Consider the following 23,291-nt stretch of genomic DNA (forward strand, 5'->3'; position numbering starts at 1 on the left):
CAATCTGGCTGGTACCACCGCACACACAAATCCAAACAATCCTCCAGCCAAACTATAACCGATTATCCGAGTGGTATGTGAAGCCCCTTCACTGACCCTTTCATTTTCTTTCTCCATTACATGCAACCCGATTACATGGGTACAGTGGGTGCGCTTTATTTCGATTTACTGCTCTTTAATTGGAGTATGAACCATTCCTAATGATTAAGTATTTACCAATGGTGCAGAGAAGGTGGAAGAAGTGGCCTGGTAATAATTCCTTCTACTTCGATGGACGGTTCATGACCGCAAAACAAGCGGGTGTACTGTTTTTCGTGTTGATATTGATAGCCATTGTAGCCGTATTGTTTTTTGCTTTCGAGTAAGTCCCTACATATTGTGTTGTACTTCTGTAGTAAGTTGTATTTCTGTGTTAGAATTAGCATTCGTCAATCTGCAGAATTTATCCTCGAAATTATTGGTGGAATTTTCACGCACTGTTTCGTTTTATCTACTTACCCCGTGATACACTGCTTGCAGTCTGTTAGCCATATTTGACATCATATATTGTCTGGTGATATTAATCAAAGCAAAAAGATACATGTAAGCACTTTAACCTTTAAACCCACATAACTTAGTCCAGAAAACTTGCAGAAAGTGCTGTAACTTATGTCCTATGGCTACACAATTTTAAAATTCTACCAAGGGTTTACCCTAGCGCTAAATGGTGGGGCCACAACTAGCTTTGTAAGTACCTTTTTGGTAAGGAAACTTATGTACCTTTATCCACATCCCAATGTAATCTCGTCTTCGCAGACCCATTCTCCGGGGTGGCGCTTATCGATTAGAGATTATAAGCGTCCCCTCCGAAAGGGTCTGGTGAAATGCCCATACCATTTTTGTCCGAGAAATCCCCAACTCTGGTGAGTGATAATTGGTGTTTAATACTTACACAAGATTTTACAAAAGGTAACTATTAAATAATATTTGTGATGATGTCAGTAGCTTGTAACAAGAGCTTTGATTAATGTGACAAACAATAAACATTACACTTAGGTCAATGTTGTAACTAGAATATAAAAATTGTGTATTCTAATATTTGATAGATTCTCTGTATGTCACAGTTGTGGTTGTAGTGATTTTGCTCTCTCTTATGATTAAAGAAAGATAGACATTGATTGCCATATTTGCTTGCTTGGGGCCTCCTGGAGTTATAAGGAGGGTCTTCCATGCTACATATTTATCATTTTATGGCTGCGCAGCACAGACTTAACAAAAGCAAAGCTTACCTCAAATTGTCACCTCTTGTGTAGTTACTAAACACCAATTATCACTCGCCAGAGTTGGCGATTTCTCGGACAAAAATGGTATGGCCATTTCACCAGACTCTTTCGGAGGGGGCGCTTATAATCTCTAATCGATAAGCGCCATCCCGGAGAATGGGTCTACGAGGACGAGACAAAACCCAATGGTGGTTACTCCTATTAACTTGCGACAAGTTCTGTTTGCTTCGCCATTAAATTTTCTATTAGCATAGATATGTGATTCATCCCACAATCAAAATTAGACACGTGGCAAGAATTTGAAACTCGAGTGGCTGTTGTTCATCACTTCATAACAAGTAAGCGACTGCAGATACAGTGTGCATTTAAACTTCTTAAAGTAGTCCAGTGAACAGACGTTCAACCAATGTGTAGTTTTCGGCTGTAGGAGTTAAGATAACTAATGTTGCTGTACACGCCTGTATTGTGTAAACACAAAGTTCTGTTTAAGGGTTAAGTATGAGTTACACATACCCAGAATTTGTCTTGACTTCTTGTCATTTGTATACCTGAAGATCTTATCTGTTTGAATTCCTATGATAGTTTGTTCACGCTGAAAGCAATTCCAGCTATACCCTCCACTCGTAGAACCCCCCATGATGTATTGCCATTAATTTGTGTGATATTGCACAACCAAACATGGTACTTGGCAAGTTCTTTTGCCACATTTCAGGAGAAGTATTCATAGTGTGGGTTAGCTAGGAAAGCCACACAAAGTTTTGGACAAAGGTTTCTGAGAGCTGTAATTTATTGATTAGTATACATGTACTTTGTATCAACACTGAATTGTTGGGGGTTGAATGGATTGAACTTTCTTTAATGTTTGATAATGTGTCCTCCTTTGCCCTTGAGCTTACCACTGGCTTCCTTCTCCATTTTGAAACTTTCTACCTGACCGAATGTGAAGAGTTGTATAGCTATGCATTATCAGAACATATGCAAAGGAGCACACATGCGTCGTATTAATACAGTTAATTTTTTGTACTGATATTAGTGTGTATGACTGGATAAGGTGACAGGTGCCTTCTCACATATTGTTATACATGTAAAGTATACCTTCCTTTCTTGTGTGTCCCAGTCCTCTACATTTGCAGTAAGTTGTCTTTAAACATTGACTACAGCAATGTCTAACATTTGTGTGTATGTGCGTGTGTGCGTGCATGCATGTGCATGTTACGTCAAGTCAGGTGAGCAAACTTTCAGTGAATGGTGAGGTGAAATTTGCCATGTACCTACTTTCAAGGGGGATAATCTAGCTAGGCCCATTACAAATTAACCTTTTGTAACTCATGATATCACTAAAGTTTTTTTTGTTCACCTGTAAGAGATTTTCATTAATAGTTTAATGACTACAATGGTACATGTATTTGTATGACATGAGGACCAGCTAAAAGTGTTTTGGCTATTGAGGTATCCCAATTGTCTTGCTATCCTTATGCATGTATGTGACCGGATTTGACAAAACCAGGCGACCAGATCTGTGACTTTGAAGGACCATAACTCAATGTAGGAGTAAGTTATCACTTTCAAATTCTGACCTGTTGTTATATAATGCAATGAAAGGATTGTGTGAAATTTGGAGTTCAATAATGTGCTGAGTGGTCAAGTTACAAGCGGTTAAATTCAAATAATTGGATGTGTGTGGAAGCCTGGTTTTGTCAAATCCAGTTGCGTATGTAGTGTGTGCTAACAGGCTACTTTGTGACCCTATACTATATAATGTAGTTAAAATCTTCTTGGTACACAGATATAGTGAAAACGTGTTTGTTCCTTGCAGTGCTCGTTACCTTGCTAAAGAGGTTAACCCAATATTTCCAATAATTGGAGTATTATTATTATTCTATTGTGTGGCATTTCTACTGCGTACTGGCTGTATTGACCCTGGGATAGTACCTCGAGCATCACAAACTGAAGCTAACTACTTCATCAAATTATCCACTCCAGGTGAGTACTAAGTAATGTACAGTAAGTATTGTAGATGATGTACTGTATGTGATGAAGAATAACTTGATACCGTAAAGTCGAGTTGTTGAGTGCTTGCGCTTATAATTTTCAGAGAACACTTTTTGTTAAAATCATACTATCTGTTAGGTGCATATGCCTAATAAATAATTGTGGTAAGTGTGTGACACAGAATCACTATGTTGTGAGAGTAGTTAATAGTTTGTTCCAGTCGCCGTTCCAGTCGCCACACCAGTGTGCAAGGATATTTGACTCCATTTTTGGGTGAAATCCTTCGTGGTAAACAAGATTAGCTACCACTATCCAGATGGCTGATTTGCTGTATACATAGCGAAGGGAGACCTCAAGAGAGACGTTGGCACTTGAGTAGACAATTATTTTTTCAGTACTTTCAGCTTTTCTTGCTTTCTTTTGTCACATTTTGCCATGTGCACTTATCATCCATGGTTAATTGCAAGAAATGTGTATGCACTTAACAAATAATATGCGCTTAATAGATACATGCGCTTAACAACCCGCTTGACAACCCGATCTTGTTCTTTGCCCGTACTAGGGTGAGAGTCAGAAGATGTCGAAGTATGGATTTGTTGGATGAAGGTGCGAATAGCGGCCATCTGCTCATTTGAAAATGGTTCCACCATCCCGTTGCCCTGTTCCTTCTCCTTCCCCATGTCCTATTACACATTGTCTTCAGCCATCACTCAAATACTCAATTTTCCAGTAAGTGACAGCACGTGTATTAGACTTCACTGCCACTCTCCATGCATGCGCTAGTGCTAATTAAAGCCCACCCGTGGTGCTGCTTTCTCCTATTAACTGTGTTAAACTTTATGTAAAAACAAGTTGTGGGTTTACATTTTATATGCATCATCCTTCATCATAGATGTATAATTTCCATCTTTGGTGTTGCCAATAATGTATTGCTACACAGTCTTCCAAGTGCTCAAAGATAGTTTGCTTAGCCACATACCCAATCATGGACAAGACCATGTTTGGTCGGAAATCATTCCTTACGTACTAAAGAAGTGTGAAGAGGTTAATACATTTCCAGTGCTAGCCATCTTTTGAATATTTTGTAATGATGCTGTTTTTCAGATGTTGAGGGAAATAACATTTACTGTATATTTTCTGCTAATTCTATGTATGCCAATGGATTTACAATATGTCACACGAGTATGACAACAAGTAGGTGTCTTTGTACATTATTATACTACAGGAACGTGCTTTGTGGATTTATTGTGTTCCATTCCTGTTTGTTTGCAGCACAAAGGTATCTATTTATGGGTGGTTTGTTTAGTGCATCAGTACGTGTGTGTGTGTTATTTCTAAGTATGTTTTTGAGTGAAAGCAGTCTGAATAAGTCCATTTATTTATGTGAAGCCGTAAAGGATAAAAGATTGTGGTTGCTTGTGTATTGCTTGTTGCATAAAATCTGTTCTGTATAGAGTCTAAGACCAAAAAACTTAGTCTACGCTGAAGACTTTCTTGCTTCTTTCAAAGTGGTGTTTTCCATTCCATGATAGGAACACATGGACAGGCTATTCAATGTCAGAATACAGTGTTCCCTCCAGTTCAATTAACTGATGATCCAAAGGGTAGAAATGAATGTTCTATTAGAGTATTTTGTCTAAAGTGTACATACCATTATTTTAACAGGACTCTGTAAGTCTGTATATAAATGAATGGGTTTCATTTATCCGAACTCTTTGATTATCTGAATGCACTCGGAGCCCAATGAGTTCACATAATAAGGGACCACTGTACTTTTATAGATTAGCTACTCTAATAAAGCAGTCAGGTGTGTACCTCACATAGCTTATACTTCAAATATGATTGTGTTCGTTGCCACCAGCCATTAGTATCATTAGTACATTATGTGGCTTGTATTCCTATACATCTTCTCATTAACGTTGTTGTTACACACCGTCTAGATCCAATCAGTGGTGCTCAAGGGTTTGTGGGAACTCCAGCTCGCTACAAGACAGTAGTTGTAAATGGCCTGGAGGTGAAACTAAAGTTCTGTGTCACGTGTAACTTGTTCCGGCCACCACGAGCTACTCATTGTGGAATATGTAACAATTGTGTAGGTGAGTTGGAGGCTCGTATTATAACTGTACCATAGGAAGTAAATGGATTTGTTATGTATGTGATATTTGGTGGAAGCCACTTGCTTATCAAATCATACTCTTGTCCATGCATAGCAATATTAAGGGAAGATTCTCACAGTCTTTGGATACACTCTTACATTATTTCAGGCCATTCTGTATGCTTTTGTATGAGCTCTACAGCTGTAGCATTTACAGTACTTGAATACTAATGTATTTACACATGTATGTATGTATGCCTATTAATTATGTGTACTTGCACACTGTTACTTTGTGCAGTATATGCTTGAGTTGAATATGTTCACTTTATTTGTTTAGAACACTTTGATCATCACTGTCCATGGGTGAGCATAATTGTGTGTGTGCGTGCGTGCGTGCGTGTGCAAGTGTGTGTGTTGTGTGTGTGCATCTATGCAATGTCTTAGTGTCTCAGTCTTATTGCCACCATGTGACCTTTGTGATAGTGAGAAGGAGGTGGTTAGTTGTTTGTAAAGTGACCTTGTTGTCTGCTGTTTGTAGGTTGGCAATTGTGTGGCCAAACGTAACTATCGTTATTTCTACATGTTTCTTGTGATGATTGGATTTACTGCTGTCTATGTGGCTGGATGTAATGTTGCTACAATAGTACTGAGTGAGTGTTGTAGATAGAACTACATATGTATGTACGTATCCTACAGGAAGACACATGTTCTAACTACTCTCCTATATGGAGTAATATATCACTTTAATCTCATTAGATGCTAAAGATGATGATATTACAGAAGCTCTCAAGAACTATCCTGCATCGTATCCTTCAATGTTTGATCAACAATCTTGTATGTGTTCCTTGACTATATGTTTTCTAGCGTAATTGAGTTTGCCATTTGTGGTCTCACACTATTATCTGTATCTGGATTGGTTGGATTCCACACTTGCCTGATTGCCAACATGAAAACGACCAATGAAGATGTTAGTAAAATATGTATGAGAAGTGATTCGGTGGAAATGTTTACTGTAGTAAACTCTGATCCCTCATATAACACTATGAGACGAATGTTTAATTAGAATATTTCGATTTTCAGCAGTAGATGTGTACTGCATGTTGTATCTGGCTGAATCTGTTTTGCCTTTTCCATCTACATTCCTTACTACATTCCGTCCAGCATTTTTTTGTATGGAGGAATTTTTAAGAGTACTTATACCATTGTCTGGGAACACTGGTGTTTGAGGTTCTATTGTATAGTTCAGATGTAGTAACTGAACGTTTTTGCATCGCAGTCTGAAAACATTAACCACTGACAAAGTTTGGCATTTAACTTTTAACTTGTGTTAATGCTTTTGTGCTAGTGACTGTCTGGCAGATTTCTCTCCCTTTTTGATGATGGCATAATTATTATTTGGTGACTAGAGAGCTACATTACTTGCCATGTTTGTAGAAATTCTACAACACTGACGCCACAAGTTGTATGTAATCCAACGTTGAAACCGGGTCACTACTGCTGACCCGGATGACCCACTGACCCAGATTTGACCCGGATGTGACCCAGATTAATTAAAGCTGAGACGTGTTTTGGCTAGTCTCGGGCGAGCGAACGAGTCTACATTTTAAGCGTTCGATTCGCATATGTTGGTAATGCGATAAGTGGGCGTGGCTCACGAAAGAGCTACGCAATAGCGTTTATAAGTTCCACGTCGTCAAACGAACAATTTCGTTTCTCACGTGATCCAATCCGGGTCAGACCCGGATAAATTGTAAACCGGGTCTGACCCGGATGACCCGACCCGGTTTCAACGCTGATGTAATCCACTGATTTAATGCAGTCAGTACCAAAATAATTGGCTTTGAAGCTATCTATGACCCATAATACACTTGTATGTGTGCTCCCTTTTACGCTATGATTTATCTTACACAGATCAAGAAGACATTCAGTGGATCACAAGGTGGTACTAATCCATACACAAGGGGAAACATTATTAAGAATTTCTTGTCTACTTTGTGTGGACCACTACAACCCAGGTAATGAAATATTGTCATGTGGACAAATAGGTTACTTGTAGTTTATAGTTTGATCAATGCCCGAGGCTTTGTACGAGATGAAGATGTTCTTGCAGACTATGGGACGACTACAAGTGTAAGTGAACCCTTTGTATGTAGTGGTGTGTGTGTGTGCACATGTGCACATGTGCATGCGTGCAAGCAAGCAACATATAGACGCCATGTTTATTTTCTTTCAGCCATTACCAACAACCAGTGATGAAGATGAGACAAGGAATGATCTCCCTGGCTCTTCAGCAACAGTGGGTGCATGGATGGATGACACCAACGAAGATGATGACATAGGACGTTCTGATTCCTTGACTGTCTTGATCGAATCTGATCCAATAGCTGCTGCAGCTGTGATGAACATTTCACCAACTGAACCACAATCCAGTCAACAAGAATTTGAAGTTCATCCTTTGACATTAGATAGTGTTCTTCACGACAGCAACAGTGGGGGTGATGTTAACATGTTACAACAACAAACCAGCACATTAGATGACAATGATGAGGACACACAAAAGTTGTTATCATGAGTGATTTTTAAAGTATTTTTTGTAATTTAGTTGTATAATGATGATAATAAAAATAATTATTGCATTTTAAAGCTCTTGGAAAATGTTTTTGCACAAACGAACTTTAAAACTAGGGTCATGTTCACTACAAGATGCATGCACTTCTGAGCCTTCATAACTGTAAATGTCTTCAATGTAGTTAAGAGTACAAACATGTTCAGTATGTGGTGAATTTTGGACAAGAATGTGTTGTGGTGTAGATCTATGATCAGGTGAATGCAAATGGATTATGCCTATGTCTGAACATTTGAAATTTTGTTTGAACATTGCACCTTCACTGAATAGAGGTTTTTTGATTATTACCAGTTCTGTGATATCGATGTTGTAGTTGGATGAGTGACCTGCTAGCTAGCTAGTTTGTCTCAAGTCAGTTATAAAAAGGCTTTATGGACTGAATTATGTTGTGATAGTGTTAATAAGCACTAATGTACAATAAGATAACAATAGTGATTCTAATTGTGTAATGGTAAGGTTAATCATTGCAAATAAAAATAACTAGCTATCTTTTGTTGCAACCTATTATTCTGTTAGTGTAGTTTGATAGCGTATAGATAGATTGTAGATCAAACTTAATGGTACTTAAAATAAACACATACATATACTTTGAATGGCTACTGGTTTGTGGTCTGACTTACAACTAGCCCAAAGCCACCTTATCAGAGTTGTACAGTTATTACTATAGTATTATTGAATCACAACCATACCAAGGTGTGAAAGTAGCTATAGTACATAATAGTAGTATATATGCCATAGCTATGACATCTATGTACTTATCTTTATGAGGACTTACCCTCCTATTCATAATATGGTTCGTGCTCACCTGAGCCCTTGTTTCTTGTTAATGACTATCTAATCCAAAACAGCCAAGCTGTAAAAAAAGAGTGCGGCCCTGAGAAAGGCTATGGTGAAAAAAGATGTGAAATCCAAGGTGGCGGCCAAGAAATGGCTGTGATGGTAGGTTAATGGTAAAAATTTTAATAACGACAATTCAAGTGAATTTTGTGCCAAGACCAAGCGGCACCAAATTCACCTGAATTGTTGTTATTAAAATTTTTACCATTAACCTACCATCACAGCCATTTCTTGGCCGCCACCTTGGATTTCACATCTTTTTTCACCATAGCCTTTCTCAGGGCCGCACTCTTTTTTTACAGCTTGGCTGTTTTGGATTAGATTTCACTTCTTTTTGTATTTGTATACCCCAAAGCCGGCCTATGGCCGGCTTTAGGGATTTTTAACCTGTCATTTTTTCTTTACTACAGGAAGAAGAAAAGATGAAGCAGGGTGATTTCTTTGTAGCTGACCTCTCTGCAAGGTGATCCTTCTAGCTGATCTCTCTACCGGATGACTTGTTTGTAGCTGAACTCTCTACAGGGTGATTTGTTTGTAGCTGAACTCTCTACAAGGTAACTTCTTCTAGCTGATCTTTCTACAGGGTAATTTGTTTGTAGCTGAATTCTCTACAGGGTGATTTGTTTGCAGCTAAACTGCTGAACTCTCTACAATGTAACTTCTTCTAGCTGAACTCTCTAAGGGTGGCTTGTTTCTAGCTGATCTCTCTACAGGGTGACTTGTTTCTAGCTGAACTCTCTACAGGGTGATTTGTTTGTAGCTGAATTCTCTACAAGGTAACTTCTTCTAGCTGATCTTTCTACAGGGTGATTTGTTTGTAGCTGAATTCTCTACAGGGCAATTTCTTTGCAGCTGAACTCTCAACATGGTAGTTTCTTTGTAGCTGAACTCTCTACAATGTAACTTCTTCTAGCTGAACTCTCTACAGGGTGACTTGTTTCTAGCTGATCTCTCTACAGTGTAACTTGTTTCTAGCTGAACTCTCTACAGGGTGATTTGTTTGTAGCTGAATTCTCTACAAGGTAACTTCTTCTAGCTGATCTTTCTACTGGGTGATTTGCTTGTAGCTGAATTCTCTACAGGGCAATTTGTTTGCAGCTGAACTCTCTACATGGTAGTTTCTTTGTAGCTGAACTCTCTACAATGTAACTTCTTCTAGCTGAACTCTCTACAGGGTGACTTGTTTCTAGCTGAACTCTCTACAGGGTGATTTGTTTGTAGCTGAATTCTCTACAGGGAAATTTGTTTGCAGCTGAACTCTCTACATGGTAGTTTCTTTGTAGCTGAACTCTCTACAATGTAACTTCTTCTAGCTGATCTCTCTACAGGGCAATTTGTATGCAGGTGAACTCTGTACATGGTAGTCTCTTTGTAGCTGAACTCTCTACAATGTAACTTCTTCTAGCTGAACTCTCTACAGGTGATTTGTTTTTAGCTGAATTCTCTACAGGGCAATTTGTTTGCAGCTGAACTCTCTACATGGTAGTTTCTTTGTAGCTGAACTCTCTACAATGTAACTTCTTATAGCTGATCTCTCTACAGGGCAATTTGTTTGCAGCTGAACTCTGTACATGGTAGTTTCTTTGTAGCTGAACTCTCTACAATGCAACTTCTTCTATAGCTGATCTCTCTACAGGGCAATTTGTTTGCAGCTGAACTCTGTACATGGTAGTTTCTTTGTAGCTGAACTCTCTACAATGTAACTTCTTCTAGCTGAACTCTCTACAGGGTGACTTGTTTCTAACTGAACTCTCTACAGGGTGATTTGTTTGTAGCTGAATTCTCTACAGGGCAATTTGTTTGCAGCTGAACTCTCTACATGGTAGTTTCTTTGTAGCTGAACTCTCTACAATGTAACTTCTTATAGCTGATCTCTCTACAGGGCAATTTGTTTGCAGCTGAACTCTGTACATGGTAGTTTCTTTGTAGCTGAACTCTCTACAATGCAACTTCTTCTATAGCTGATCTCTCTACAGGGCAATTTGTTTGCAGCTGAACTCTGTACATGGTAGTTTCTTTGTAGCTGAACTCTCTACAATGTAACTTCTTCTAGCTGAACTCTCTACAGGGTGACTTGTTTCTAACTGAACTCTCTACAGGGTGATTTGTTTGTAGCTGAATTCTCTACAGGGCAATTTGTTTGCAGCTGAACTCTCTACATGGTAGTTTCTTTGTAGCTGAACTCTCTACAATGTAACTTCTTCTAGCTGATCTCTCTACAGGGCAATTTGTTTGCAGCTGAACTCTGTACATGGTAGTTTCTTTGTAGCTGAACTCTCTACAATGCAACTTCTTCTATAGCTGATCTCTCTACAGGGCAATTTGTTTGCAGCTGAACTCTGTACATGGTAGTTTCTTTGTAGCTGAACTCTCTACAATGTAACTTCTTCTAGCTGAACTCTCTACAGGGTGACTTGTTTCTAGCTGAACTCTCTACAGGGTGATTTGTTTGTAGCTGAATTCTCTACAGGGCAATTTGTTTGCAGCTGAACTCTCTACATGGTAGTTTCTTTGTAGCTGAACTCTCTACAATGTAACTTCTTCTAGCTGATCTCTCTACGGGGCAATTTGTTTGCAGCTGAACTCTGTACATGGTAGTTTCTTTGTAGCTGAACTTTCTACAATGTAACTTCTTCTAGCTGAACTCTCTACATGGTGACTTGTTTCTAGCTGATCTCTCTACAGGGTGACTTGTTTCTAGCTGAACTCTCTACAGGGTGATTTGTTTGTAGCTGAACTCTCTACAAGGTAACTTCTTCTAGCTGATCTTTCTAGAAGGTGATTTGTCTGTAGCTGAATTCTCTACAGGGCAATTTGTTTGCTGCTGAACTCTCTACAATGTAATTTCTTCTAGCTGAACTCTCTACAGGTGACTTGTTTCTAGCTGATCTCTCTACAGGGTGACTTGTTTCTAGCTGCACTCTCTACAGGGTGATTTGTTGTAACTGAATTCTCTACAGGGCGATTTGTTTGCAGCTGAACTCTCTACATGGTAGTTTCTTTGTAGCTGAACTTTCTACAATACAACTTCTTCTAGCTGAACTCTCTACAGGATGACTTGTTTCTAGCTGATCTCTGTACAGGGTGACTTGTTCCTAGCTGAACTCTCTACAGGTGATTTGTTTGCAGCTGAACTCTCTTACATGGTGGTTTCTTTGTAGCTGAACTCTCTACAATGTAACTTCTTCTAGCTTAACTCTCTACAGGATGACTTGTTTCTAGCTGATCTCTCTACAGGGTGATCTTTTCGTAGCTGAAGTCTGTACAGAGTGGTTTGTTTGCAACTGAACTCTCTTACATGGTGGTTTCTTTGTAGCCGAACTCTCTACAAAGTGACTTCTTCTAGCTGATCTATCTACAGGATGACTTGTTTCTAACTGAACTCTCTATAGTGGATCTGTTCATAGCGGAACTTTCTACTGGGCGATTTGTTTGCAGCAAACTCTTTGCATGATTGTTTCTTTGTAACTGAACTCTCTACAAGGTAACTTCTTCTAGCTGATCTCTCTACAGGGCAATTTGTTTGTAGCTGAATTCTCTACAGGGTGATTTATTTTAGCTGAACTCTCTACATGATGGCTTCTTTGTAGATGAACTCTCTATTAGGTACCTTCTTCTAGCTGATCTGACTACAGGGTGACTTGTTTGTAGCTGAATTCCCTACAGAATAACTTGCAATGTAATATAACTGAGTAAATTATACATGCAACTGAATGCTTTATTAGGGTGACTGTTCTATTAGAGTATCTCGATCTCGCATTTGCTGCACGTAGTTGCCTTTCGAATCATAACTCAGTGATTTGTAATCCGATTCTTCTGTACTACTGCAAGAACTTTCTATGATGATTATTCCAGCTACATACAGATTTTCAGCTCGTTGCTCTAAGCGGTTTGTCTGGTAGACACGAAAACTAATAATTTTTTTATTCATAAAAATCGATCGCGTAATTTTGACACAGGTTGGGTTTTGTGTCATATCTCCATGGTCTTTATCTCGATTCCTTTCAAACCACAAAAAGGCACTCCTACGATGGTTGCTCCATCTACATATCAATTTTCAACTGATTCCTCCAAGGGGTTTACCCTGTAGGCGTGACAGACCTTCGACCTTATTTTACGCAAATAATCGGTCATAACTCCGTGAATGTTCATCAGATTCCTACCAAAGTTGGTACGGAGATCCACCTTAATGAGCCCTTTAAGTGTGCCAAATTTCAGCCCAATCCGAGCACGCATTCGTGTTTTATGGCGAATTTTGCGAAGTGTGCGAAATGAAGAAGATGAAGAAGAAGAAAAAAAACGAAGAAATTAAAACGAAATTTTGTTCGCTCGTATCTCGGAAATGGCTGGAGCGATTTTCTTCAAATTTGGTATGTAGACTCCCCTAACTGGGCGGCACGTCTCTAGCAAATTTGGTGCCAATCGGATAAGGGATCACAGAGCTACATAGGTGTGAAAATTGCGTTTTCTTTCTTCCTGTTAATATACTCACGGTGTGGCGCGCCGGCTTCTTGGGCCGCACGACACACTATCGTGTGTCTTGATAGCTACATGGCTGTCGAAACATTTTTGCATAGTATGGCTGTGAAGCCATTTAAACCCTGGAACTGTTTACGGTAGGGACTTAACAAAATATCTGTGGAAGACCTAAATTGGATCTAGGAAGCATGTGTGTCATGATCAAAACTCAAAAGTTATACAAAAAAGAAAGTTTATTTCTCTATAGCTAGACTGCATTTGCAAATTGCTTTCAGCCTTTATAACCTGATAATGAATGATGATAACATTTAAAACATATCACTAAACAGACAGTTTACAGGGAGTGATTATATTATTCCAACAACCTCATTTACTTCATGGTACTTCCCAGCAGGGCCGCCCAGAGAAATTAAGGGGCCCAGGGCAGGCCTTTCACCCAAGTTGTAAGGTGAAGACCAAAAAAAAAAAAAAAAAAAGGTCACAACCTGCTGGCAATGACAATAACTACCCATCACCAACCATATCTCCTTATCTATAAGCTTGCTATACTGCTCCTCTGAAGAATACTGTGACTGCCCTATTAGAGTATTTAGATCTGACTGCTCTATTAGAGTATATCGATCTTTTAAACAGGTATTCAGGGGGCCCTTCATGGGGCCTCCTGGGGCCCCTTTCAGGCTGGGGCCCGGGGAAAAATGCCCCAGTTGCCCCCCCCTGTGGGCGGCCCTGCTTCCCAGTATATAGTGCATACATTATAAGCATATTATATAATATATACTGACATGTCTCTTTGAGTTTTGGATTAGAGAGGTTGCAACTTGCAATATTACTGATCACTGTTGAGTGGAAATTGCTATACTGTTCAATAATACGTTTTAGCAACATCACCTAAAAATGCTCAGATTTGGGCATGTGTATTTTTTTTCTGCAATCAGCATAGTCTTCAGGTTCAGGTTTCTGACTCCCTGCTAACTTGTTGACTCCCTGCTAACTTGTTGCCTCCCTGCAGGTCCCTAGAGGGATGGTTGAACAAATATACTGCAGAAATTATGAAATTGCAACACCAAAAAATCTTTTTCATTACTGATTATACAGTGTACTCACTTGTGGTGACCTCTATAGTAATGTAGGTCATAGTGAATATTGTGACAAAAGTAATGTATTTTATTATGTTTAGTAATGGATTCATGGACACATATAAAACCAGGAACAGAAAAAACATGCAGTCATGTACCATGGGAGATTTTGATATAGGGTCATTGATATATACAATATATAACCCATGCACTGTTGCTTTCATATGTACAATAACTGACTGAACATTTTATTCGCTAAAACCTTTACGCACACAATGCATGCATGGTATTTGAAACTACCAAAACAGATACTATTGCCATTCACTTTAAAACTACTATATTATGGTTTTTGAAATTTACAATAGAAACCAGGCCTCTTATGTAGGCCTGCCACACTAAAGCATCCTCCAAAGATAAATGGCATCAAAATGTTGCATCACTTTAATCTACTCCCATGAAAGGGATAAATGTTAGCAATGAAAGTAACAGTTACCCAGTTTACTTAAAAAATCCAAATCGATGGGAGGGATTGTTTTACCACTTGAATAACAGAGGAAGAAGAGTTCACAATCATCTAAACTGTAAAATTTAGCTTTACTATATACAAAGCTGATCTGCAAGATAGAAAATGCTAACATGGTATAATAATCACTCTTACATTAATCCATTGGTATACATACCAACATGTGCATACAGTTCTAATAACAAAATTAGTGTGTTTTGAAAAATCTTCTGTGCATATGCTTGGCATCTAATTGTATGTGCTTCAGAGTGCTATTGTGTTGGACAAACTCTGCTAAGACTTTAACTGCATTCTCTGAATGTTAGTGCATTTAAGGTCAATATTGCTTTAAGCTTGGAACTTTTTTTATTAACGCTTGTAAAATCAGAACTGTGGATGAACCCAAGTCATTATTAGACAGAAACAACTCTTCTAGGTTAGTGTTGTACTTAATGACATCTGTCATGTGTTCCGCCACTAGTCCTGACATGCCGTTCCTATTTAAATTGAGTTTCTTGAGTTTAGTAAGTCTTGCTAAAGCTCTCACAATCACAACTGCAGAAAAGTTAAAGTTATTGTAGGACAAATGCAGTTCCTCTAAGGAAGCATTATACTTGATAGCATCAGCCAAGATATCTGCAACTTTCCTAGTCATATTATTACCATTCAAATCAGTTTCTTAAGCCTTGAAATTTCTTTTATAGCTTCCAAAATCTTGGTTGCAAATAGTTGAAAATTACAATTAGACAAGTATAGCTCTTCTAAACAAATGTTATTATTAATTACACGTGCTAAGCAATTTGCTGCATTATTGAGCATCGCATCTTTGATGCTAATGTTGTTGAGATTAAGCACTTTAAGCTTTGAAACACTTTGTAATGTTTGTAGGAATATGTGTACAGATGACTGCAAAGGATTATTAGACAAGTACAGTTCTTCAAGATATGGATTATAATTAATTAATTACATCTGCTAAACCTTGCACCAAATTTTCTGACAAACCATTATTGTTAAAGTTTAGCTTTTTTAAAGTTGATATTCTCATCAAAGCATTACAAATAACTATTGCAGAAGATTGCAAATTATTGTTGGACACTAACAATTCAGACAGGGAATTATTATTAGTGATTACCTCAGCCAAACCATATGAAATGCTGCTTGACATCTTATTGTCATTCAGGTTAAGCTTTTTCAGCTTTGACAGACTCTTTAATGCGTGTATGATCACAACAGCACAACCCTGAAAACCATTGTTAGGTAAACTGACTTCTTCGAGTTGAATATTGGTTTCTATGGCTGACACTAAAGTTTCTGCTGCTTCTCCTGTAATAGTTTTATTACTTAACTGAAGTATTTTAAGATGCATACTATCTGTTAATGACTGCAAAATCAAAGAAATGGACAATTGAAAATTATTGCTACTTAAACGTAAATCTTCTAGGCCATTGTTACATTTTATCACAGCTGTTAGTTCTTTTGCAACATTCTCTGACATGCTATTTCCACTTAGATGCAATATCTTTACTGTGGAAAGGACTTGCAAAGCTTGTGCAATCACAACACCTGATGATTGCAATTTATTGAAACCCAAGCAAAGATCCTTTAGATTAGCTTTAGATGTTATGACAATGACTAAGAGCTCACCTACATCACCTGAAATACCATTGCTATTTAAATCAAGCCCTTTTAGATTATTATTTATCTGTAGTGCTCGTAAGATTACATCTGCTAAAGACTGAAAATTATTATTGCCCAAATGCAACTCTTCAAGGCAAGTGTTGCTTCTTATTACTTTAGCCAAGTGTTCAGCTGAAGATAGTCCTGATATATTGGTGCAATTTAAATTCAATTTTCTGAGATGTTTGCAAAATTTTATCTATAGAAAACTGTAAATTGTTGTGGCTCAAAGATAACTCATCCAGGTGGGTATTGCTTGTTATAACATCAGCTAAATGCTCTCCTACTTCACTTGAAATTTTATTGCAATTCAAGTTGAGTCTTTTTAGGTTAGTAACCCTTTTCAAAACCTGCAAAATTGCAAAATTAGGTGAGTGCAGTTGTAAACGATTACCAGACAGGCGAAGTTCCTCTAAATAAGTGTTATTAGTGATGACAACTGCCAAAGATGATGACATAGGATGTTTTGATTCCTTGACTGTCTTGATCGAATCTAATCCAATAGCTGCTGCAGCTGTGATGAACACTTCACCAACTGAACCACAATCCAGTCAACAAGAGTTTGAAGTTCATCCTTTGACATTAGACAGTGTTTGTCACGACAACAGCACTAGGGGTGGTGTTAACATGTTACAACAACAAACTACCACATTAGATGACAATGATGAGGACACACAAAAGTTGTTATCTTGAGTGATTTTAATGTATTTTTGTAATTGTATAATTATGACAACAATAATTATGATTACAAAATATTGCAATTTAAAACTCTTGAGAAATCCTCTACGAGGCACAACCAATCATGAATTTGCCTAAGTGCTCATCTTTCCTTACTACGTTTCTGTTAGCACATGAAAACAGTTATACTATGAAAAACTGTAAATGTCGTAACTAGTGAGATAATTATAAAACTTTATATAATGTAATCAGTTTTGTATGAATGTGTTGTGACAGTATTAAAGTGCTTCATAGTAATTAATCAAGTCTTGGTACTAGATCATTACACTGTACTTTGATTGCAGGAGAACCCCTGCATATATCTTGTGATCATGCAAAGATCTTATTAGTAAGGTGTTCTGGTTTCAGGATCCAGTATGCATATATCACTATGGACAATTCCAAGTGTTAAAGTATTCACATTTCTAGGGTTCCATTTTGATCCAGTGAATGACATTGGTGGGTCAATGTAAAGGGTGAGTGGGGTAAGCCCCATATGGTGAAACCTTACTTTAACATGTTATATCCTAACCCTTGTGGACTACCTAGTGCTCAATTGAAAAATCTGTAGCTAATTCTGAAGTTTTTCTGGTCTGAGTTGGATATATAATGTTCAAAAATTTACTCCACAAAAATGCTTTTAGGTGTTTCCCCTAAATCTTAATTTATGCCCTTCAGTGCTCCCATTATGCTCCTAGACTAACAACATTTCTTATGAACATTTAATAATAATAATTTTAATCAGTGAATGCTTTATTAGAGTATTTCACTACAAATGACTGTTCTATTTGAGAATCTATTGCACTTCCTCTGACTGCTCTATTAGGGAGTATCAATCTAATTTCAAGGAAATCAGCTTCATACTCTACCATAGTTTCAAATATCCACCTAATATACTAGCATTATGCTGGAATAGCATTTTATTATGCTGGCATATTACTTATAAACTCTCCTTAAAACTTGATGGTGGCAATACCTTTAGTGGTAGCATGGAGAATCAAAATTACCAAATAATGTGCTATATTATGTAATTACTACTACTGTTTGGGTGACAGCTGCAGACTTCCCACACAACAGATTTTTCATTTGCAATGATCTAAATTATACCAATTACGTATTCATCATGTTAATATGCATTTGATATGATTAATTTCTATTATTTTATGAATCTCTCAAGCCCATTTTTTGGATGCCTTAAGACCATTCTGATAAGCAATGCTCAGTCACATTAATTATTGAGCTGTGTCCTTAATATTGCTATGGAATTTCAGTGGTAGACTCATGGGAGGGGAGGAGAGGGGTATACAGAAAGCTGTATCAAAATGTTTTATCAAATGTTTAACCATTTGAGGTGGTTTTTATAGCTATTACTTATCAAAATTCTGTGATCAGTCTATGCATACGTATGTGTTTCACAGATATTAACTATCCAGCATAGGCTTTCAAATAATTTTAAGTAGTATGGTGTAGTAAAGTTGCTATCAAATCAGCCTAGGTATAGTATTGTTGTTATTTAAATTCTCAGGATAAAATAGTTAACTAGATACCTAAATCATCTCAAATTTGCTTATCAAGATAAAAGTAAATCTTCGTAATCTGTTGTAAATCAATCATAAAGGTGTCAAACTAGCTGGGAAAGTGAAAAAAAATTGGCTTTACAACCACTACTTGACTTTACATCATTTGACTTTATGTACAGTTGTGTTTACAAAACAGTCCTATGATGTCACATCATTATCGAGATAACATTGATTATCGAGATAAAATGATTGTCACTTATGGAGATATAGGTTATACTATTGTCGCACAGCCCTGTAAACACATCATTACTGCATGCATGTTAGTAAATGGTGCTACTAGGTGAAGTTAATTAAAGAAAAATATGGAATTGTATGTAAAGACATCACTAAAATTAATTTTGCAACAATTTAACTTCGTTTTCAATTTGTTCAGTAGCAGCTTCACACCCTCTAGTTTCTTTAAGAACCTTCAAAAGTGTAGACCAAGTCCTAGGCCCAATACCATAGCCAAGAGACAACCAATCTCGGAATACTTCCTCACAACACTCCTCAGGGTAGTTCCTGTACTTGATATCAATAGTGTTTAAGACTCCACTATCAAATTCCAGTGAATCAGCAAATCTTCTCCACTTAGCAGCAATCTTAGGAACAATGATGTTATTGATATGTTTCATTTTGGGCTCTGTAAATGCAATCATTTGTATTATGTAAGCTGGAACACCTACTCTTTGTACATACAGACATTCTTTAGAAGCATTCTACTCAATTATGCAAAATAAAAATTTTAATTGTGCGCGTGATCTTATAATTCACTTGCACTGGATTACACTTGCCTAGATATACATGTAATACACTCTTACTTTGCTCTAGTATGCTATCACTGGATGCTGCAGTTCTGGTTATTGTAGCTGTTTGCTCCTGGATATCTGTAAATGTATTCACAATGAGCATCTGCATATATACATTGTATGCATGCGTGCGTGTGTGTTGGTGTGTGTGGGTGTGTATGTGTGTCTGGTAATTGAAAAGTTCCAGGATTGATGCCTGATTATGCCAATCTGGTGCTGTTGTTTCCTTGAGCAAGAAACTTTGTTCACATTGCTTCAGTCTACCCAGCTGTATAATGGGTACCTGGTGGCCTGGTGTCTACTGGGGAAGCAGCCCACCCAGCTATAACATTAACAGATACCTGGCGTTTACTGGGGAAGCAAATGCCCATCTGTTTAATGGCATTAAGTAAAACTTCAGGTTCAGCGACCTCTCTCCATGAGACCTGGACAGTCCTTCTACATGCCCTGTCCCAGTAGGATTTGCCTCAAATGCCTGAGTGGTGCACAGGCATCTCAGTGCTAGTTTACTGGATGGTAATAGCTGTGTTTCGGATGGCTGATGGAGGCTATATATGTGCTTTTTGCTTTGTGTGTGTGTGTGTGTGTGTGTGCGTGTGTGTGTGTGCATGTGTGTGTCAGAGCCAAGTAGCTAGGGCATCGGCCTGGTAATTTAAAGGTTCCTGGTTTGATTCCTAGTTACACCAAATTGGTGTTGCTGTTGTTTGCTTGAGCAAGAAACTTTACTCACATTGCTCCAGTCTACCCATGCAGCTGTTTAAATGGGGACCTGGTGGCCCAGGTGCCAACTGGGGAAGCAGCCCACCCAGCTGTAACATCAATAGGTACCTGGTGTAAACTGGGGAAGCAAATGCCAACTGTCCATGTCTCACATAGTGGGTGAAAGTCCAGGTGAGACTTTGGGTGCCCACACCTTCACCTGTGAGCACAGTACAGCCTCCTGTAGGTTACTAGTCCTATTTTCTGCACCTGTGTAGTGCACAGGTGTCTCAGTGCTGGCTCACTGGGTAGGCATGACCATGCTAGCATGATAGCTGAAGGCTTTACTTTTGCTTTTTGTGTGTGTGTGTGTGTGTATTTATGTGGCCTTATTGCTGAGTACATTGTAGTATTGAAATGCTAGGTATTCAGCCTGGATCAATCTAAGGGCCTATGCTGGAAGCATGGTGCACAGTGGCTATGCATAAACATCATTGTGGTACAGTTTTAGCAGTGTGATATAGCACTCTACAGTTCAACAACTTTAATTCTAGACTGTGACAGGTGTATAAGTCTCTGTAGTTTTTACATGAGATACATGGTACAAGAAAAGTTGCATGTCTTTTAAATGGTTATTAATAATCAATATGTTGTTTTTTCAAGCTGTTATACATCACCATGTCCTAGCATGCTATCCTGTGAACTCCATGGAATCGGTGAAATTTCAAGCTTTGTTAGTAAATTTTGAACTATGTTTTGATTCAGAAGGTTGCTATTGATTTTCAATGTGGTAATGCGGTGTTGGTAATGGCAACAATTCCATCATCACAGGATTGGGCAAAGTTTGCTTCTCCGCCCACAGCTTAAGTAAGGCAAAGATTTTCTTTTTTCTTGAAATGCTGTGGCTGTAAAAAAGACTATCATTCAAATCTATAAAAACATTTAATGGCAAAAAGTGGTATATGGTAGCATGTCTACTAATCTGCAAACGCTTAATTTTAAATGAATGCACAACTTACCGTTGATATTCAACTCAAGACAAATCTCTTCAGCAACACATTTTAGTCTTGTAACCCCTTTTAAACTTGCTACCAGCACAGACCAAGTCTTTGGCGCTACTCCACTATCTGTCTTGAGCCATTCTCTAAACGTTTCTTCACAACACCTTGTAAGGTCACCTCTAAACTTCTCTTCTATGAGGTCAATTACAGTGATCTTCAATTCCAGAAACTCTGCAACCTTCCTCCAATGTGCTGCAATATTGGGGATCACATGCTGATGGAGCTGTTTCATCTTTGGCTCTGTGGGTGGATACAGTACAGATAATGTTATGTATAGGTCAAGTTTACTATGCACCTTGTTGACTGAAGTCTTGTTGACTGAAGTCTTGTTGACTGAAGTCTTGTTGACTGAGGTCTTGTTGACTGAAGTCTTGTTGACTGAAGTCTTGTTGACTGAAGTCTTGTTGACTGAAGTCTTGTTGACTGAAGTCTTGTTGACTGAAGCCTTGTTGACTGAAGTCTTGTTGACTGAGGTCTTGTTGACTGAAGTCTTGTTGACTGAGGTATTGTTGACTGAAGTCTTGTTGACTGAAGCCTTGTTGACTGAAGTCTTGTTGACTGAGGTCTTGTTGACTGACAGGAAGAATAGACTGACCTGGAAGACAAAAAGTCATTACATAGCACAATAATTATTATTTCAAAACCAGCACATGCATAAACTTGCATCAATCATCTATGGCTATACAATCATCTGTTAACACATGTATGGCTATACCTGTTCCCGGTGTAAAAGGAATTTCACTGCTAGCTTCTGCTTGCTGTATCATGCCTGATGGCGAATGTACCTTAATGTCATGAACTTGACAAGGGGCTACTTCTTGGTGTAGAACTTCATGAGCATTTAATTTATCTATATACATTACACAGCATAATTATACTGTAAACAGGTTAAGGATTAGTATATAAACCTGGGTCACTGGCAGTACTAGTAGTGGATGGTTGAAAATAAGATACACTTTCTCTGTTTACTTCCTTTGCTTGCTGCTCTTTGGCTATAGCACATATACACAGTAAATTGCTGATCATCTGTAGGCTTAATACTGACCTATATAGTAGGCAACATCAGAAGAAGGTTGTTGGAAACTTGTGATGGAATTACTGACAGATTGTCCAGAACTTAGCTGTAGATTAAGAGTCTCACCTGGTTGTATGGTGATTCACATAAACATAAACCACAAAAGTGGCTATTGCTTACTTTTCAACTCCTGTTCAATTTCTTCACTGACTGTAGCCAGTTGTTTAATTTCTTTTAAGCTTGCAATCAGTGTAGACCAGGTTTTTGGTTTCACTCCATGGTCACTCCTCAGCCATTCTCTTAATACCTCTTCGCAGCATGTGTTGGGCTCACTCTTAAACCTCTCCTGGATTATGTCTATCATTGAAAATTCAATCTCAAGAAAATCTGCCACTTTTTTCCACTCTGACGAGATCTTAGGTATTGCTATTTTGTGTAGGAGCTTCATTTTTGGCACTACAAATTATAATTGCAACAACTGGATTTTGAAAGCAGCAGCTTTAGTGACTACCTTGTTCACTGATACTCCTTTCAGATGGATCAGTAGCAGACTGGACATACCGACCTGCGTATGGAAATTTAAATTCAACATACCTACATATGTATATGTATAGCACAAATGTGGCATACATCTTTGTATGTAATATACATTATAGCCAGATGATTACCTGAAGAAGAGGGAAGATGAGTAACAAATTCTGTGGGTTCATGGTTGGCTTCCTTCAAAGGTTGGTCATCTGCAGTTGGGTATAATAACACATAACTCAGCATTGTACAACACATAATATACTTACTTGATGATAAATTCTGGCATTTCTGAAGTTTGCTAAGTGCAAGGGAGACCACATTTGCAGAATATTGGTCACTTTGTTCGAAGGATTTTGC

At 38.1% G+C, this 23,291-nt stretch overlaps 2 protein-coding genes across 2 annotated transcripts in view; one reads left to right on the forward strand and one right to left on the reverse strand.

The window, feature by feature from the left end:
- The first annotated feature begins 153 nt into the window (after positions 1-153).
- LOC136258906 (palmitoyltransferase ZDHHC9-like) lies at positions 154-7,992 on the forward strand. The gene is made up of 10 exons (XM_066052280.1): positions 154-361; positions 3,079-3,245; positions 5,195-5,350; positions 5,687-5,712; positions 5,888-5,999; positions 6,106-6,154; positions 6,214-6,316; positions 7,261-7,364; positions 7,413-7,479; positions 7,583-7,992. The coding sequence occupies exons 1-10, from the start codon at positions 201-203 to the stop codon at positions 7,919-7,921; spliced, it is 1,284 nt and encodes a 427-aa protein (XP_065908352.1). The 5' UTR covers positions 154-200; the 3' UTR covers positions 7,922-7,992.
- An 11,132-nt stretch (positions 7,993-19,124) lies between these two features.
- LOC136258459 (uncharacterized) overlaps positions 19,125-23,291 on the reverse strand; it is a 60,817-nt gene continuing 56,650 nt past the window's right edge. The window contains exons 13-23 of the mRNA XM_066051769.1: positions 23,201-23,290; positions 23,075-23,143; positions 22,918-22,971; positions 22,587-22,862; positions 22,437-22,532; positions 22,300-22,383; positions 22,107-22,241; positions 21,687-21,986; positions 21,350-21,631; positions 19,644-19,709; positions 19,125-19,465 (exon numbers count right to left, since the gene is read on the reverse strand). Of these exons, the coding sequence (XP_065907841.1) occupies positions 19,176-19,465; positions 19,644-19,709; positions 21,350-21,631; positions 21,687-21,986; positions 22,107-22,241; positions 22,300-22,383; positions 22,437-22,532; positions 22,587-22,862; positions 22,918-22,971; positions 23,075-23,143; positions 23,201-23,290 (1,742 nt within the window). The 3' untranslated portion in view covers positions 19,125-19,175. The remainder of the gene's footprint in view (positions 19,466-19,643; positions 19,710-21,349; positions 21,632-21,686; positions 21,987-22,106; positions 22,242-22,299; positions 22,384-22,436; positions 22,533-22,586; positions 22,863-22,917; positions 22,972-23,074; positions 23,144-23,200; position 23,291) is intronic.

The sequence above is a fragment of the Dysidea avara genome, chromosome 6 (genome assembly GCF_963678975.1).
Source record: "Dysidea avara chromosome 6, odDysAvar1.4, whole genome shotgun sequence".
Classification (NCBI taxonomy): Eukaryota; Metazoa; Porifera; class Demospongiae; order Dictyoceratida; family Dysideidae; genus Dysidea; species Dysidea avara.